Genomic DNA, 20,629 nt, shown 5'->3' on the forward strand with positions numbered 1-20,629 from the left:
TAAAAATCTTCCATACCAATCCTGAATATAAACCAAATAAAGACAAACAGAATTAGCATTCTGTAAGTAGGTTTGAATAATTCTAAGTGGCATAAAAACTATAGCTAACTAACACTTGGAATTTCCCCTCAAAAGGAAAACATAATCAAGCACAAAATCTCAGGCAGGGTCTAACTACGCAAGTCTTGTTCCACATCTACCACTAAGAAGTTTTGGTTTACCAGATGACAGACACCAGTGGTCCTGCCTTTTTTTTTTTTTTTTTTTTTTAAATCATCACCCAAAGACATTTCTTCATTGCTTTGAGAGAGGGGGGGAGAGAGAGAGAGAGAGAGGGAGAGATATGGATGAAAGGGGAGAGAGAGAGAGAAACATCAATGTCTGATAAAAAGAAGTATCAATTGGTTACATCCCATATGAGCCCACACCAGGGATTGAACCCGCAACCTAAGTAAGTGCCCTGACCGGGAACTGAACCTGCAACTTTCCCGTTACTGAACAATGCTCCAACCAACTGAGTCACACCAGCCAGGGTAACGGTAGTGCTTCTTAGTAAGAGAATATGCAGTACACAACTTCTCAAACAGGGGTAAAGCTGTATGGAGATGCTGGGACCCTCCACTGAAAATTTTTCATTCAGTAGGTCAAGGTGAAGTTCAAGACATTTTTTGAAGAATACTCTTGCTTGAAAATCACTTTTATCAAGAATTTTTGCCCTGGCTGGTGTGGCTCAGTGGACTGAACGCCAGCCTGCAAACCAAAGGGTCACTGGTTTGATTCCCAGTCAGAGCACATGCCTGGGTTACCAGCCAGGTCCCCAGTAGGGGGCACATGAGAGGAAACCACACATTGGTGTCTCTCCTTTTCTTTCTCCCTCCCTTCCCCTCTGTCTAAAATAAATCAATAAAATCTTAAAAAATTTTTTTTCCTTTTTTGGTCAGAGTAAGTATTAATATCTGGGGAAAAATATTTAGCTACATAAAAGTTTTAACTTTGATTATTTGCATGTGCCTTATTCAGCTTGTTTTCAATTCAATTCAGGCCACTGAGCATCAATAAGAAAAATAATTACTGAAATATATGATAATGGGAAAAAACACAATAAAAATAAATTAAAAAAAATCAATCACGATGGAAAATAACTTAGTATTATGTAAAAATCCTTCCTGTATCTAAATTAGGTTAGCTGCATGAACATTCAATAGGCCAAGTAGAATACAATATCTAGCTCCGGCTGGCGTGGCTCAGTGGACTGAATGCCGGCCTGCAGAGCAAAAGGGTGCCGGTCCCATTACCAGTCAGGGTTGCAGGCCAGGTCCCCAGGTGGGGGTATACAAGAAGCAACCAGTTGCTGTTTCTCTCACGCATGTTTCTCTCCCTTTCTCCCTCTTTTCCCCTCTCTCCCTCTTTTCCCCCTCTACGAATAAATAAATAAAACCTTTATTTAAAAAAACCCATTATCTAAAATATCTATGTAAATAAAAATGATACTTAAAAGTTTATTTCATCTTTAAAGGATAGAAGTTTTTAGGTATAGAAATATTATGGACCTAGGTCTAGATAAATCTAAATTTGAATTCCAGTTCTAACACTGTTTCCTCATTTGTGAAAATTGGGAGAGCAAAACGAAAGATATTCCTGTATCTTGAAGTTGTTGTAACAACTAGAATTTATACAAAATGCCTCATACTGTGTCTACCATAAAAAGGAGGTATTGAAAACAGTACCTATTGTCTGTCACGATTCTGTCCTTTGCAATATTAATTTACCTCTGTATGTTCCCATATATGTGAGACAATGTAGCATAGTAGGAAAAACACTCCTCTTGAAATCAGAAACCCTGGCTTCCACTCTGAACTCTGTCATTCATTAGATACAAAACCTTGGCAAGTGAACTGAATATTATTTACATATAAGATGAAGTTAGAAATGTCTTAAAAGTTGAAGGATCCCAGAAGTAAGTGTATAGTACCTTGCAGATCACCAGATATTTTGGATATGGTTACTAGGGATTTCCAGGTGAGGTTCTTGACTTCTCAACTGAACTAGTCCAGGGTCTCTAGCTTTTAACTCAATTGTCACCTGGTATATATGATAAGGAAGAAAAAGAAGAAACAGATTTTCTTCCCCCAACATTAATATAGAGAGGGCTGGGAGTTGCACTCTGAGATTTTATGGGATTTTTGGCACAGAATGGGCAAATGTGGAAGAGTTTGTGATGAGGGAAAATGATGGCAGCTACAGAACCTAAATTTAGATGTTGCCAGTCAAACTCATCTTTACTTTCTTCTTCACCTATGGCAGCGTTCCTCCAACCTGGGCTCTACTGTCATCTTGGATGATATATTCTCTGTTGTAAGGGGTTGTCCTGTGTACTAATGTAGGATGTTTATTCAGCAGCATCCCTGGCATCTACCCAATTACATGCTAGTAGCAACACCCCCCCACCCCAAAACTGTGACAACCAACTGTCTCCAGGTACTGCCAGATGTCCCCAGCTGGGGTGAAGGGGTGCCCCTGATTGAGAACCACAGCCTTACAGTAATATAACTAACTGGCTCTTGAAGGGTCACAAATATAAACAGTGACACCACATTACACACATAAATGTCAGAAGGCAAAAGTATATCTTTCTGTGCTAAGAGGTTATAAAAACACTTTAAAAGCCAATAATTTTTAAAAAATGCTTTCTTAATCATGACCATAGAAATTGGAGACTAAAGTTCTGATCTATTCAATGACTCTCAGAACTGGTAAGCACATGGGACATGCTGGAGCTACCTGCTCCAGACCACTCTCTCCACCTTCGCTCTTCCCTAAATGCTTTATTTATTTTTTTTATTCAAGATTTTATAAATTTATTTTTAGAGAGATAGGAAAGGCAGGAGAAAGAGAGGGAGAGAAACATCAACGTGTGGTTGCCTCTTGCATGCCCCCTACCAGGGACCTGGCCCACAACCCAGACATGTGCCCTGACTGGGAATCGAACCAGTGACCCTTGGGTTTGCAGGCTGGCACTCAGTCCACTGAGCCACACTAGCCAAGGCCTCTAAATGCTTTAGACATAGGACTTCACATGAGAGACATAAACTCTTAAAAGTAAGGACAGGTGCTTATTAACAATTTTTTAAAAATTAGATACGTAGCAAATGAGAGAATTTTCTGCTATTCTGGTTGAAAACTAAAGAGGGATTTCCAATTCAAATGTTTTAAAGGAGCTTTGTCATACCCAATTTTGTCTAAATGAAGGTATAACTCTTCTGAGAACCTACATTTACTTCCTGTTTAGATCAACAGTCGAAGATCTTGCTAAAGAAACTGAAAACTCAATGTAAATGTCTTCTTTAGCCTGAGCCTTACCCATAGAATATCTCATATGAGGACTGATGAGCCCCAGTTAATACTTTGAAGTTAATGTAGTGAGGTAACCAAAAGGAAAGAAATATAGACACACAGGAGATTTGGCTAAAGGACTGGAGCCCCTAATACAACTCCAGTCATACCCACTATTAGGGACAGCTGGGCATTGCACTGCTTTGAGAAAAAGAAACTGAAGCTGATTCCAAACTCATTCCATCATTACAAACCATCACTATTCATCGTAAAGCATTAGAAAAGGAAATGGCACCGCCAGGACCTCTTGTAAAAGGATCTTACGATATTACACTGGGCATCAAGCCTGCTGACTTACCAAAATAAAGCTCAGGAAGTTGCTACATGGGGGGCGGGCGGGAAGATGTTAAAAAGATAACCCAAATCAGCAATGCCAAGGAATCCCCTTCAACTCTACAAGCCTCCTTGTGGCTCAGTATGAGTAAAAGGTTCAGATTTAGAAAGTTTTAGTTAACAATTTAGAATACATCACCCACCCTATAAACAAATGGGTAAGATAATGAGGGGGTGAGACTTCGTACTGTTAGGTTATCTATACCCCAAAAGCTGTAGAGCTGTATGTAATTCAGTGGTATCAGTTTAAAAAATAAGACTAATCTGTATTTTTCTATTAAAAACTATACATCAGCACCTTAGCATCAGGAAATGGGTTTTATTCATCTGATTCTCTTCTCTTATCACAGAGTTTACATATTTTTAAAATAGGTTACTTAATGTATCCAAAAAGTCAAAAATCCTAAGCCATGGTCTGTATGAAAATGAGCAGTGTCAGAAAATTTTTTCTGAACAAGAGATGTATGTTGAGGAAAGCCAAAAGGCCACCCAAAATTAAGATACAGTAAAAAGATATCAAAAATAATTGCTTAAAATTTGGACTTTGATCCATTTAGAAATAATTCCCATATCATAACTCTGTTTACATAAATCTCATTTAGCTTCTAACGGGACTCATAAAAACAAAAAACACAGAATTAAAGCCTGACAGAAATGGAAAACTTAACTCTCACCACTGGGGACAAGACCTACACAGACACACAAGGTAAGGATTGAAATGGAAAAGGGACTTGGGAAATTTCTGAAGTCCTGAAAAGCTTGTAACAAAGGTTTGCCAAGGATTTTCTAGGACTCCTTACAAGAAACAAAATGCCAGGCTTAAGGAAAAAGGTGGAAGCAACACACAACAGAATACCACTCTACAGGATGCAGAGTACACAAGTGAAAGATCCAAGATATACGTGCAGAATTGAAAGCAAGTGCTGATTTCCAACCTGTGGCGGCTGTGTGGTGGTGAAGCGATATTCTCCTTGTCTGTCTCGATTGAGCACAACTTTCCAAAGGACCGTGTCAAGGCAGAAGTTCTGAGAGATATTCCCATCAGTTAAGAATTAAAAATGACTAAGTCATTCTCTATTAATGCGCACATTTAAAAAGAATCACACAATGCTGAATCATTAGTGAAAAACACGATTTGATTTTTACATAGAGAATTTCAGTTACATGACTTTTATGACAAATATAAATCATCATAAAATTCTTGAAAAAATGGGACCTCTAAATTTTCCACAAAACATTACTTTTATATGAATAATGGGGTCTTTCCCACAATAAAATAATGCTTATAATCCAAAGTCTTTTTCTTAACAGTGAGTTATTTCCATTGAACATATAAAGTTAATTCTGCACCTATATGAGTATGATTTCATCAGAGTCCAATACAAATAATTCTCTTGATAGTGAGCAAGAATAACAAATTACAAGGAATTATGAAAGGATTCCCTAAAAAACTATTTTATAAAAATATTTTAAATGAAGTGAAAAGATGAACTGATACTATAGAAAAAGAAAAGCTTTTAAAATACAGTGTCTTAGATGTGCTTTATGTGGTCCATATAATAGCAAAAATACATTTCCACTAGGCAATTTGAAAAGTTCAGTACCAGTACCATAATATCCATGCTGCACACTACAGTGCAAATTTAAATACCAAATCATCTTTTAGAAGGTAATAAATTAAGCATAATTTCCAAGTCTAGAACTATTATCACTAAGGTGTACATTTTACAAATGCCTAATTTTAATTCAAAATCATGCTGTATGAAACCCTTAATTTAAAAATCACAACTGTTATCTCCTTCCATTTCATATATTGCTACTGTAGGAGTGAATAACAACAGTTCTGAGAACAGACAAAATTATACTAATAAGCGGCAAATGAGAACTCAGTAGTTCTTTTTACAGAAGTGGCCTAAAGGCAACCCTAACAGGAGAGCAGTTCCCTCCAGAGGGAGCTAAAAAGCAAAGGTCAAGGAGGAAGCTCCAGTGCTCGATGCTGAGACTGGACAGATTCAAAATGGTCCTTATTTTGTATTCTCAATAAACTATTACTAATATTTAATATATTTCATGCAGAAAGCCCCCCCCCCTTTTCTTCCTTAAATGGGAAGTTTTATTGTACATCATAGGACTGGGTGCTGCCCGCCCACTCCGATTTCTTGGCCACCAGTTTATAGGCTGCCTGAGCACCGATCCATACCCTGCCCCGCCCAGCTTGGTGGTTTCTTCTTTACTGATGGGCCTCCTACCAACCCCACCCTCCCACCAATTCTGAGCACCAATCTTCTCTCCTTTCTATCAATCACTAGTTTTTGCTATCTCATTGCTTATTTTCTCCTATCTGTATGAGAGCATCTAAGTAATATCCCTTAATTAATGGAAAAATTCAGAAGGCTAAATGAATTTAACTAAAATAAAACTGAACCTTTGTGAGCTTCTATAATGCTACCTGTCCTCTTCCTCCATTATCATTAAATCACCAAGAATCCCACAACAGCAAGGCAGCCATCTGATTATCTTAAGTGCTTACCTCCACCATGATAGAAACAAGGGCATTGACAAGAACAATGATGAGCATAGTTATACGCCACTGATACGGTACACACACTATCTGTAAGACAAAAATTTGTAAATTAAAACTATAGCATTTACTTGATACTTACAGCATTACATAACTTTAAATTAAACTGAATTCCTATTATGTACCGAGCACCTTCACGTAGAGTATCTATCTACTCAACAGCAACATGAGGTAGATACTACGTCCACTTTTCAGATAATAAAACTCAATGTGTAAATAACTGAAGGTTAGAAAGTTATTACAGTGGTTGAGTTTAGAGTCAAATCCTAATCACTCAGGGTCAATAATGCATGCTCTGCCAGACCATACATTTTAACAAGTCCCTATCTTAAAATAAAACCCTGTCTTTAAACAATGAGGCAGGTACTGATCTATTAATGAAGTATTACTCAAATCTCTATAACTGTTATAAAGACAAGTTCAAAAAGAACTATACAGATCAATTCAAGAAATATGATCTAAATTTTTACTTTAAAATCTGTGGTTAATTCCTAAGGCCGAAGAAAAGACAGAAGAAAAAAATCTCACTCATGCATTCATCCTTTTAGTCAGTAAACATTCACTGAGTAAGTACCTAAGATACTGTGATAGATACTGAGGAGTGATATGACCTAATGTTTTAGAAAAACACCTATGATTCCAACAAGAAGCATCTGAGGGGTAGACTGCTATAGTAGTCCAGGCAAAACACAATGGTAGCTTAACTAGAGTGGTGGGCATCATACTAAGAAATATATGTTTAGTCTCTGTCCCTGGTTCCTGACACCTAGCCCTTAAATCTCTTGTAACTTCCTCAGTGATGGAGGTGACAGGAGTGTCTCACACGGAGCTTCTAAATCCCTGAGGGTCAGGAATATTTTTTGTTCTAATGAGGCTACTCTTAGTGGGCTCCAGGACACCAAACATCTCAGTAACACAGAACAAAGGAAAATTAAGCCTGATCTTACTCATGTAATCAGAAGCAAATATTCTAAACAAAACCATAGCAAACCAAATCCAGAGAGTATAAAAAAGAATTCATCAGGACCAAACTAGGTTTATGGAATGCAATGTTAGTTCAACATTTGAATACCAGTTTAACTGTAATTCACCACATTCTCTAGGGAGAAAAACTGTGTGATCATTTCACTAACTGGGAAATAAGCATTAGATAAAATTAACCATCTAATTATGGCAACAACACTATAGAAGGAAGCTTCCTCAACCTGACAGACAGTGTATACCAGAAACCCACAGCCCACAATACCTCCAATGGTTAAATATTAGGAGCATTCTCTTTGGAGTCAGGAACAAGACAAACATATCATTACCATCACAACCAACATTAATAATGTTAATAGACATGAAAAACACATACAAGGTATAAGTAATGAAATATCAGAAACAAAACAGTTGTCATTATTTATAGATGATGACTATTTAAAACAGAAAATCCCAGAGAATCTAAAACTTTTTAGAATAAATTTTGACAGGGATGCTAAATCTGAGATGAATATACAACATGACAGTACTGTTTACACCAGCATTTAGAAATTCAATTTCTAAAAGAATTAGAAAATGTAATTTTAAACAGATATCAGAGAAACAAACATGATAATAGCCCAGATATAAATGTAACAAAAACTTGTGTTATGACATTCAGGAAAAAAACTGTCACACTTTACTGAAAGACATACAAAAAGACCTAAAGAAATGGAAAGAAACATTGTTCATGAAAAGGGGTACTAAATCAATTTTTTCTCAAATTTATTTCTAATAAAAATTCCAAGAGGGCTTTTCCTGGTACTTGACAAGCTAAACTTAAAATTTATATGGAGGAAGAAAAGCTCAAGAGCAGCCAAAAGATCATGATGAACAACAATATGAGGTGAGGATAGGGGTCCATACATCAAAATTTCTTATAATATAGTACTCTAGACAATGTGATACTGGCATAGAGAAAGATAGAGAGAGCTAAAGAAGAATGTTCGTAACAGCCCTGTTAATACAGGGAAAGAAAATAACCCAATTATTTACCAACAAAGAATAGAGACATGGCTTACAGTGTAATTCTATAGTGGAATACTATATAGCAGTAAAAATGAAATGTGTGTATTGCATGGATGAGTGTTAGAAACAATGCTGACAGGGAAAGAGGCAAATCACAGAAGAATAGAGATAATAAAATACCATTTTCATAAAGTTCAAAAGCAAACAAAACAACCTTTTATGACTTCATACCTATGAAGTATATAATGAAAGCAAGACACTGAGGTAAAAATTGGAACAGTGGTTCTCTCAGGGTGTTTGGATAACTGCATGCAATAGTGCCTTGGTGTTGGTAACGCTACCATTTTTAGGTTTGATAATGGACTCATGGGTGTTATTTTGTTATGTTTAACAAAAATGTGTGCATATTCTTTTGTATAAAATAAGTATTTAATCATTCATAGTTTTTATTGAAAAAAGTATGGAGAACTCAATGGATAGTGAAGAAGAGTCAGAGTTTGCAGACTACTTAAGAAGTGGGTTGGTAAAGGACATATCAAATAACAGAATCAAAGATTTTTATTTTTAAAGACCAAGAGACATTATTTGTAGAAACAGGGAAATGGAACCAAAAGCAAACTGAATAAACAGGAAATACAAATAAAATAGCAAATAGAATCAGTAAAAGCTGTTGTTTTAATTATGTTTTTTTATTCATTAGAGGGTATCTTTGGATTAATATAACTGTATTTTAGAAAATTCAGAAGGAAGAGATCTTGGAAAGAAGAAACACAGAAGTTTTAGTCTCTTTCCCTAGTAATGTAAGAGTAGAGGAAAATATTTTAAGCCCTAGCAAACATCCAGAAGTCTCGCTTCCTGTGTAAATTGATACTAATGTGTCATTTTCTGTTACTGTCCCAGATACTATCACTCCCCAGACAAGCAATAATACCGATGTGCTTAAATTAAGCCTTACCTGAAGAACCTGGTCAATAGAAGCAACTGGATGCAACATGATGAATAATATGAAAGCATACAAAGTAATCACAGACACAACAAAAAGATCTGAAAAATAAAGGAAAACAATTAAAATCAGGAAGTTCCTTTATATAAAAGGGCATATAACAACTGGCACACTGTCAATACTGTCAGCCCTAAATTTGGTTTTGAATATTGAACACTTCTATTTAGGCTGATGGAAGTACATAAAGTATGCTCTATGTTATTTCCCGAAGTTTGATATATCATTGAGGCCCAAAGGATTCCTTTATGTCAAAATAAACAGCATTTTAAAAAGTAAGAGACAGATATTTATGGACACTTATTTGTATTTTTCCCAGATAGCTACTATGTAAGATAATCAAGTCAATATATAACTCACACATAGGAGACTAGACTATCTACAGTGAAATAAGATAATCATTTAAACATGTCTGCAATGACAATTATTGTCGATTGTAAAAATGCTGAATAACATTTATTTCAGTTTTAGGTATGTTGCAATCCTAAAGAGAGGCATTTTAAGTTGAATGGAAATACATTTCTATTAAGTGAATTCCACTTTTTCATTGACTTCTTCCCTATTTCCACAGAAAATGTTAGTTGATTTATTATTTTAAATCAAAGGGTCACCCTTTGGGCTGACTGTGATGGCTAGGAATAGTAAATTCCATGCAGTAGTACTTAGTATCACTTTCCCAACTTGAAAAAAAAACGTTTCTGCTCACGGGCCTCTTGTTCACTGTGTGCATACCCGCATGCATGTACACAAGCATGCCCTTATACCACAAACCATAAGAGGGGCTCAGAAATTTCCTGATTATATTAATAGCCCTTGACTTTCCCTCTCTTTTTTTCTTTGGTCTGGATATTTATTTATAAGTTCCTACTTGATGTCAACTGCAAACTTAACCTTTACTAAGACCATGTATAACCAAAACTATCATGAAGGCTTCATATTGGATAATGGAGTCAATACCCTGTATTGTGAACTATAAATGAGGGGATCTCAACACTAATATTAAATGTGGGAGTCATTTATGAATATAAACTTTATTAATATATCTGTTCAAAATTATAGGCCAATATTTACTGTTCTATAAAACAACACTGTTATATAGACACACACATTGTTTTTTAATACATAAGTTATACAGTCATTCAAATAGATATTTTGGTCAGTAAAGTGTTTAGAAAATGCCAACTGGAAGTTACACAAACACCCACACACACAAAAAAAAAGGAAAGGAAAGGAAAAAGGACAAAAAGAAATGGTTAGAATACAAACGCCAAAGAGAGATATAGAGACAGAAATAGTTTTCGTTTCAAAGAAGTAAAGCCCATACTGAATGTTTTTCAAATCCTATTGCACTGTCACAGCTATAAGCAAAAATAGATTTGCAGTCTAGTTCCTGGCATGTTGCAAGATGAAAAAATTTACTCAGGCTCAGAAATTTCTTACATCTCCCTCAACACTGTTTCTCAGATCATGTCTTTCTCCTGGAGCAACTCCCTTTGATCATACATTTAAAACTCTGCCAAAATCTCCATGTGAAGGAGAAAATAAATCATCGAACCTCTCCTCTATTTAGCCAGGGGAGAAAAAGAGGCACTATTCATTTGACAGGGGAGGTGGATGGCTGGCAGATTTATGTCATCACTCAAATACAAAGACCAATAAGGATTTCAACCAAGAATGGAAAAATCAGGTATTCATTTTAGAGAGATTCTAGTGAACTATGCGTTCAGCCTGACTTTTCCTGGCCTGGTCAGTAATTTCTTAGTAATCCCATCAGAGTGCAAGTACTCTTTACCAGAAGACAGCTATAAAAACAAATTCTGCGCTGGTGGTGATTAAGGGCCAGAGAAGTATGGCCCTTAAGTTAAATATTTAGATTTAGATTCTGCCATCAAGCTATGTGAACACATGCAAGTCAGAATCAAATTACTTTATAGAATGGAAGTATGAGAAACCCATAGGAAAGAGGAGGTTTAAGTACTTAAAATGCAACATAATATATGAACTCAAGTTATTATTAAATATGTCCCAGCTTATGGCATCACAGATTTGTTAATGATACCAGATCCTTTAGATAGATGACACCAAAGTTAGGCACCATGAAGAACTTCCTTCATATTCCCTTTAGTGACTCAAAAACAAAACCTTACATAGAGTAAAAAATCCCACAATACCTCTCTATGGCTGATATATACCTCTTTTGTTCCTTCCTCAAAAATACTAAGTATGACCTTCTGGCCTATAACCACAAATTTCATCTTTTTGTTCCTATCTCTACCTCCCCTTCCTTACTCAGTTACTTATCTTTTAGAAGAGCACCTAATCTTGCAGGGCCTCTAGATACCTGCTCCAATCAATTCAGGCATGGCAGATGAACAGGAAAATGATACAGAGCCAATATGGGAGAGATATTGGCAGTTGGGTAATAATGCCTTCACAGACTTAAGATACGTATTTCACAAGCAGCAGACGGGGATCAAGTAAGAAACTATGGCAAAAACTGAAGCCAAAATTCCAAGAATCACATCTAGTTAAATAAGAGTGCAAGAATTTAGTCGATATCATCATGGCCCTTGAAATGATAAATATAGTCAATCAAGAAAATATAACTGAATTAAGCTAGAGCTGAAAATGGGTAACCACAGACTGAAATTAGGTTTTATTTAGAATCAAATCGAACCAGTAGAAGAGAGCCAGAAACTCTGGAGAGAGTGACTTAAATGCCTAAGACTGATTTTTAAAAATAATAATCTCAAGACAGATTTAATAGATTACATTGTTTAGATATAGAGAACAGCAACTAGCAGGTACTAACAAAGAACTCTAAACTGTCTATTCTGTAGAAGAAAATAAAAAGCTGTAGGTTCTAGTAAAGCCTTAATCTTTCCCCACTCATTTCCTTCTGTATTTATACTTTACATTGTACATTACTTTATTTCAGTAATTTTTTTCTTACTTATTTTTCTTTCTTTATTCATCAGTATCCCAAGATTAGGGAACTCCAAGGACAGACAAAAAGATAAGATGTGAAAATTAGGAACATATGCATTTGTTGCCTTTTCTGCTTCTGTTGGATTTTTCGGAAGGCATGATTTATGACAGCATGCACTCTGTTTATCAGCTCACAGACATGCACAAGCTACTTAAAGAACAAAGGTTTTGTGGTTATATTTCTGCTGAAATACAATTTTTAATACACATTTTAAAAGCACAGTCCTTTAGTCAACAATTAAGCTTTATCATTTATTTAAGTCAATCTGAAATTAAAAGAGAATACAAAATGCCTAAGCCTGTGATTTTTTTTGTAGTTTTCCAAATATTGTAATATAAAAAATGCATTTTAAAAATAGGCAACCGTCTTTCATTTTTTTTTTTAATTGGGGAAGTATAGATAGGGTGGATTTACTTAGTTCTTTAAAGCTAACGTTTTCTGATGTGGCAATCTTGCTTTAATCAAGCAATCTGAATACCAGCTTTCCTTATACGAAGAAAGTATTGTTCCTTGATAGATGTTTTAGCTACCCTTGGGCATTCTCAGCATTTCCTTGAAATTTAAAAAATATTAAATTAAAATTAAAGCCTGTATATATCAATGTCGATTATTAAGTTCACCTTATAATAAGCTAAATTTAATTATAAAGAGAGTCCTATAGTGATATATCTTCTATGGAAGGCTTTTGTCCCACAACATGGTTCTAACATGACTCTCAGTAACATAGTTCTTATTTGTTAGAAAATATTAGTTCTTTTATTTAAAAAAAAAGTCAATACAGACTTTATTATAAATACTTATATTTGAACAGTCTTACCTGTCCAAAATATAAATAAAGCCTGCTTTGCAAAACACATTGAGCATAAGTATAAAATAAGGTAATGTATGTGAAAATACTTTGTAAACTCTAACATGAGACAGAGATGCTAGTAGCTGTTACCCCTACGACATGTTGGAATCTGTGACCTGACATTTTGCCAACCAGAACACTGGCATTTCTTCACAACTACAGCAAAAAATTAACTACGATTCACTCCAAGATGCTGCCGTAGTCTAAAGTTCTGTTCCCAAAAAAAAGAAAATTAGGTTGTTCCATGTATTAATTAGTATATGCTCAATTTAAAAATAAAACTGGCAATTTATACATAGTAACTGACTTTTTTCCATAAACCATAATTCCAATCAATCAAAATGCTATGGCAGCACGGATGGACCTGGAGAAGTATTATGCTCATTGAAATAAGCCAGTCACAGGAAGACAAATACCATATGATCTCACTTCTGTGTGGAATCTAATGAACAAAATAAACTAGCAAAAACAGAAATACACTCACAGATACAGAGAACAGACAGCTGTCAGAGGGGAGGGGGATTTGAGGCATTGGGTGAAAAAGGCGAAGGGACTGAAAAAAACCCAAAAAACAAAAATCCACAGAAAACAGTATGGTGGTTACCACAGGGAAAGGAAGGTTGGGGGAAGTGGAAGAAGGCAAAGGGGCAGTGGTGAGTGATAGCAGACAGAGACTTGACTTTGGGTGGTGAGTGAACAATGCAGTATGCAGGTGATATATTAACCAATGTCACCCCAATAAATTCAATTAAAAATAATTTTAAAAATGCTATGGCAGATAAGTGTACAAGGCACAAGTCTCCATTCTACTCGTCCGTTCTGCAGGAGGCAAAGGTTATGGAAGGGAAGAATTCCAGGTGAACACTTGCTGCACCAATGTCAAAAATAAAGGACAGCTGTGCTGTGCAGACCACCCAGAAGGAAAGTGTAACACTCTCCATTCCAACTGAGGAACCTCTGTTCCTACTTCTAATGCTAACTCTCTGCAATGGATTGTGAAAATAAAAGTTGGAGCCAGGACTAACAGGATGTGAAAACCAGGAATGTTTAGAACTGATGATTTTAACATTAAACTTAGGGTGGCAGCTACCATGAGAATAAAACATGACAATAAACATCTAAATCACAATTATAACTTTAGTCTTCTTACATTATTTTTAAAGAAAGGAAGCAAGATGGAAATCACGATAAATGCCAAACCTACAGTTCTTGTAGCAAGGTTGCCTGAAGGGTTTTCCTTTTGAAAAGGCAATTGCCACTATGAGGTACTGAAAACTGGAGATAAAAAACACTGTGGTATTTTCATAATTTTGTATATTATGTGGATCATCTTCAGTTTCATTGTACAAATGTGAGGAATTCCCATCTAGGCTTCCTGTTGTATTACAAGCACTAAAACACACAAAAAAAATTTAAGTTACTAAATACAACACCAATTTCCCAAAAGAAAACAATTTTCCCTTACCTGCTTTAAGTTACTATCATAAAATAAATAGAAATAAGGTATACAGCAAAAAATCCAACGAACATTAAGGTAAGAGATATAGACCAGATAGAACATTAAGGATTTTTTCCCTTTAACCACATTCCAATCAGTTAAAAATTAGAAAAAACTTCATTATTAATAAGCCCCTCTTGCTTTTTAAATTATGTAATTTTAGCACAGTAAAGGTAAACAGACCCTGGGTTTGATCTTGGTTCTACCACTTTATAGCTGTAACTGAAGAAATACTTAATTTCTGAGCCCATATCCTGACCTGTAAGTATGGATACCACCTGCTCATTCACAGGGTCACTAAAGGGAATGAGTAAGTAAGACAACATCTATAAATGCCCAGCAAAGCACTGAGATGGGCTTCAGTATTCTCCAGCTACAGCTCTCACACCTCTACTTCCAGGGGACAAAACTGTCAAACATACACAGGACCAAGTATGAGAAGTCCCAAATATCCATTATTAAAACAGCCGTAACAAGCACAGCCAAGTGGTAACACAATGTTAATCTGCTACAATTCTGGAAAGATTCTTGAGAACAATCCCATCTATTCCTTTTCCAATGTACATATAAGCAAACAGTAATATTGTTTCTAAAACTTTTAAAAACTTTTAAAGATGAGCAATCTCCTCCAATCAAGCAAGCTAGTTGTTTGGACCTGAAAATTTAAATCTACAAAATTACCTTAGTGATTTGCTTATATGTTTAATTAATTAATGTTATGATCTGTGAACTGTAGAACACTCTATCTATAAACAAATAATACTTTTAAAGAATTCAGGTTTTAAAATCTCATTTCCTAAACAGGGGTTAGAAAAGTTAGACGCGCCAACATCTGGGTTTAGAAGAGACCCTAGTGATTAACTTCAACTTTCTCGTTTACAGATAAGGAAAGCAAGGCTCAACAGCAAATTAGGAACCTGGGCCAATGTCTACATCTTGGCAGTGATTATTAAGATCTTGGCAGGCCATCTTCCTGCAGACAGAAGTAGTATCATGACATAAAGTCCAATACAGGCCAAATTATTTAAGTGTGTAATCAAGCTGCATGCAAATCTTTTATATAAATTTTTAGACTTATTTTTACATACATGTATATTACATACATTTCACACAGATTTTTAAATGGATTGACCAACTTACTCTGAATGTGGATGCCATACTTCATACCAACGTTGCTGCTTAACCCAAAAAAACCCCAAAGATTGAAATCCAATGCAGATGATGATCTGAGACAAAACGGAGAAGAGAAGAGCCCCCGATATAAGACCTGAAGGAGGTCTTTGTGCCACAAGCTCCTTCCACGCAGGATTTAAACTCACTATATTGAGAAGAAAAAGATTAAAGGTTTGTAGCTAAATTAATTTGTCACTATAAAATACATAATTAGATTCATTTAGGAACTTAAAAAATTTGTTTTTGTCTAACAAATCTTTAATATGAAAAATGTTTGAAAACCAAGCCAGATGTCCATAAATAATCTGCAAAAGTAAAGAATTTAGGCTTTTCCAAAAATGACTCAGGAGTACTTTTTAAATTAGTCTACTGAAATTCAGAGGAAACATTAATACATGTAAAAAGAATACTAAATAGAAGCATATAAACTAAGATTAACGACCACCCTGTATGTTTAACTAAGAAGTTATTTTTAAATCTTTAATTGTAATACGACAGTTAAATTAATACACATTTCTTCCTCTTAATAAGACGTTAAAAAAGGTTTGATGCAATATAAACATAACAGTAAAATTTAAAAAGGCTTTGATTACTTATTAAACTGGCATCTACAGAGTTTCTCCACTGTCAAGTTTCCATTTTTTTCTTTATACCTAAGTAATTTGTATACTGAGACTATGTAAAAATCTCTTTCCTCATCAAACTTTCACTCACTTGTTTTAGCATCCATTAAAGACTATCTAAATAAGTCATTCTCATCCAACATTTCCAAATGTTCCCATCAGGGAACATTTGACAGTGTCTGAAGATACTTTTGGTTGTCACAACTGGGAGAGTGTTAACTGGCATCTAGAAGGGTAGAGGCCAGAGATGCTGGTAAGCATCCTACAATGTACAGAGTAGTTCCTCACAACAAAAAATTATTTGGCCTAAAATGTCAGTAAGACCAGGCAGGATCTTTCCATGGTTTCAGTCCATCATTCCATCTGTATTTATTACTTAGTATTTTATTGTAAGGAAGAACTTTCCCTTCTCTCCCATTTATTCACTCTCTTATTCATTCATTCATTCATTGCCTGTCTGCCTGCCAGTATCAACTTATAAATTTTTTTTGATTAAATGGGTCAGATCCCATTACCATCATTATTTATTTTGATGTGAACATCACCAATGGTAGGAAAAAACCATCATCTTTTGTCTCCTTATAAGGTGTACCTAGAAGGACGCAGTCATGTCTGCAATATTCCCACCAAGAATTCATAGCCCAAGTCTAATGAACATGAGACAGTGCCATATAACTGATACAGCTTCTTTCATAAATGTCATTGTCAAGAGGCCCCCCAAAAAAGGCTGATGCAATATTCTAGATTAAAGAACTAAAGAGACATTATAATTATATGGAGTTTGTGAGCTTTGATTAGGGACTAAGGGACCAGGGGAACAGGTGTAAAGGACATCACTGGGACATATGACAGAACATGAATTTCAGCTATGGATAATATCGTATTGGTGTTAAATTTCCTGATCTTTATAATTATGCTTAATTATGCAATAGAATGGCTTTGCTTTTAGGCAATGTGTACTAAAATATTCAGAAGAAAGGAGGCATGATAACACAACTTACTCTCAAATATTTCAGAAAAGAGTGAAGACAGAACAATAAAACAAATGGGGCAAAATATAAGCAATTGGTAATAAAGGGAATATTTACTAGAAATCTGGAGAGGTAGGCACAGTATTATAACTGTTCACTTAAATTTACCAAAGTTCAGTAAGTCACATTATAATTTCATATGCTTTGAAATCCATAACAAAATACTCACTTGTAAATACCACCACCAAAATGATTGCCAGATCAATGAAGAGAAACTGGAAGTCTCCTAGGTTACTTAACACCTACAGAAGTAATTTTTAAACACGTAAGTAGTTTTCAGGAACTATTTTTATATCAATTTTCTGGTTTTAGTTACCCCCCCTCCAAATAATTTCTGCTAAATGATACTTGGACCTGCTGAAAAAGTTAAATACATTTGCCATTCAAACCAGTGAAATATAATGAATTTGCAAACACTCAATTTAATATATTAGTATAAAAGGCATGTCATTATGATTCATTCAATAAAAATATTTTAAAAGTTTTCTGGCAAAAGGAAAAGAAACTTTTCTCACAATATTCAATATTCTTGAATATTAGCATCTTGAAGTTTCCTTAATATCTAACAACATCCCTCATGATACTATCTACAAATGATAAAACAGTATAGTTTCACAAAGACACCTTGGGATGTCACCAATGTTCATTTAGACTCACAGGGGTGTCCAACCTTTTGGCGTCTCTGGGCCACACTGGAAGATTTGTCTTGGGCCACATATTAAATATGCAAACACTAACAAAAACTGATGAGCCAAAAAAAGTTTTTAAGTAAATTTACAAGTTTGTGTTGGGCTGCATTCATAGCTATCCTGGACTGCATGTGGCCTGCCGGCAGTGGGTTGGACACCCCTAATAGAGAGATGTCTAAAGTGAGATAATTCCAAGTATAAAATTGGATGGAGTACCTATGGATACCACTGTTCAAGCTTTTTCTCCAAATTCATAATGTCCTACAACTACTGCTGAAACATCTTTTCTCATTCTGGCCTTTTCCTGTAAATCTACAGCAAAGTTAATGTAATTCTAAAATATGTTGCAGCTCAACATTTGGAAGATTTCTAAGAGAGATGTCCAAGTTGTGCTAAAGGCAAAAAACAAACAAACAATCATCTTTTATTCACAAGGTTCGGCCACAGTTGTTGGCCTTAGGGAAAATGTTATTCCAGATTAATGAGGTTTTTCAATTTGCTACACAAAACACAGTAAACTAAAGAAACATTTATAGCTTCTTAAGTAAGTTCCATAATTAATGGATGCATTCAAAATCAAACATACAGGCTCAGATCTTAATTTGAATGCCTTAACACTAAGTGTCCTCTCTGTAAGCAATATCAGTACTCACGGAGTACAGTAGAGTAACACTGAAGTATTGTATAATGCTGTACAAAGCCATAAATTTAAACACACAGAAGGAAGTCATTAAAGCAGCACGGCCTTCCCTGTGAAAACAAATGTTGGCACGTGAATAAAGGCATTTTAAACTCCTCTTCCAAACCACAATCATATCTTGACAGATGAACATCAATATTAAACAGCTACAATAAAGCACATTTCTACACAAAGAACTAAGCCAAAACAGTACTGGAAGAGATGAGTAAAAATCAATCTTTTGCTAATAAGTAACATAAAATATACCATGAAAACAAATTCATATTACTTTCTATGATAAATTTCTTCTAATTCCATTAAAGCAAGCTACAGAGATAATGGGAAAATTTTCAATTTGTACTACCTGATAAGGTTTGGCACACAGGAAATACTAGGAGTTTTGGAGGTAAAGGGAGATGCCACTGAAGCCTCAAGCTCTGATAAGGAAATGCCTCCATGTGCCCTCTTTAGAGCCTGAAAGTTTAAAAAGGAAACTAGTTGAGTTTTGTGAATGTGACTTAAGCTAGAGAAAGAACTAGAAATCACAAAAATTATACTTACACCACAATCATTTGCACCATCACCACACATCCCAACAAAGTAACTAAGAAACAAAAATTATATTAAGATTTTGATTAATTTCTTAAAATATACAATATTTACCTAAAGTTTCGTCAATATAGTATTATGGAGAGCTAAGAAACCAAGGTTCTTCCAGTGAAACAAACGAATCTTTTCATTACAATGACCACAGGCATGTTACTTTGCAAATAGCACCAGCCTGCATGTCATATGACATGGGTATTGCCCTTTTTGTCACAAGATGGACAAATCAGTTTATCATTTTGACATCTCAACTTCCTAATCTTTAGAGCAAAGTACTTGAGCTTGTACAGTCTTTAGGACATTTTCTTTAAGGCTATCAGTAAAGAGTTCTCCCTTAAAAACTTGGAACATAATTATTTACTAAAGTTATCAAGTCACTTCTCTCAAACTGAAATGATTGAAGTCTACCTCACAGATTACCTGGAAAAGAAATTGTGGCTATTGGACTTAAGCTGCAAAATCCTACATAAGCACATAAGCTTCTTTCAAATGGACAAAGTTATCATCTATCTAATAGGGGACAATATTATATAATGAAATATTAGTTATTAATACTTTTTGGGATTTGAAAGTGAAACAATTCGTTTCTAAGAAAACACAAACACACACCAATACTTACTCTACATTTTGCAGTGCTTCTATTAATTGTGTCTTCTGATCAGGTGCCATACGAGCAAACACGGTGCCATGCAACATCAACTGGAAAAAATATGAATTTCTTTAAAATAATTTTTAGAGTGTATTTATGTGAATGCATACACAAACCCAAATCACTAACCTTAGGAACAAGGTCTTGAAAATGCTCCAGTATCACTGAAAATGATTTTCCATTCATTGCAAAATGATAACGAGTCACCTGAAGATCCTCTAAGCTATTATGGACCAATTTAATTGGAATAGCCTGTGTACATGACATTCAGAACAATATTTAGGCAGCCAAACCAAGTAACACTACCCCTATTTGAAATGTAGTTGATCCAAAACTAAATTCTTTCATTTGGTATTTTACATGTGACACTGAACATTTATTGAAAGTAAAGGGAAATACAATTTTAAGCATATCTATGTTTATTTTTAAAAAATTAAAGGCTAAATATCTGCTACAACTTGAAATGACCATGAACCAAATATTATCGTCCAGCTGCATCATTTATTACTACTTCTAAAATAGGATAAATCTTTGGGATTTATATAC

The 20,629-nt window shown here is 35.0% G+C and overlaps 1 protein-coding gene across 3 annotated transcripts in view; it reads right to left on the minus strand.

The window, feature by feature from the left end:
- ATP13A3 (ATPase 13A3) overlaps window positions 1-20,629 on the minus strand; it is an 81,005-nt gene that overhangs the window by 5,688 nt on the left and 54,688 nt on the right. For 2 of the 3 annotated variants that reach the window (XM_054585147.1, XM_054585146.1), the window contains 11 exons: window positions 20,213-20,335; window positions 20,054-20,133; window positions 19,390-19,432; window positions 19,193-19,302; window positions 18,803-18,899; window positions 17,630-17,702; window positions 15,774-15,951; window positions 14,340-14,527; window positions 9,252-9,340; window positions 6,257-6,337; window positions 4,662-4,751 (listed from right to left, as the gene is read on the minus strand). In XM_054585147.1, the coding sequence (XP_054441122.1) occupies window positions 4,662-4,751; window positions 6,257-6,337; window positions 9,252-9,340; window positions 14,340-14,527; window positions 15,774-15,951; window positions 17,630-17,702; window positions 18,803-18,899; window positions 19,193-19,302; window positions 19,390-19,432; window positions 20,054-20,133; window positions 20,213-20,335 (1,152 nt within the window). The remainder of the gene's footprint in view (window positions 1-4,661; window positions 4,752-6,256; window positions 6,338-9,251; window positions 9,341-14,339; window positions 14,528-15,773; window positions 15,952-17,629; window positions 17,703-18,802; window positions 18,900-19,192; window positions 19,303-19,389; window positions 19,433-20,053; window positions 20,134-20,212; window positions 20,336-20,629) is intronic. The other variant, XM_054585148.1, reaches the window with a different exon arrangement.

This window comes from Pteronotus mesoamericanus, unplaced genomic scaffold, assembly GCF_021234165.1.
Source record: "Pteronotus mesoamericanus isolate MK-2021 breed Mesoamerican mustached bat unplaced genomic scaffold, CSHL_Meso_final contig_82, whole genome shotgun sequence".
In the NCBI taxonomy this organism is placed as follows: Eukaryota; Metazoa; Chordata; class Mammalia; order Chiroptera; family Mormoopidae; genus Pteronotus; species Pteronotus mesoamericanus.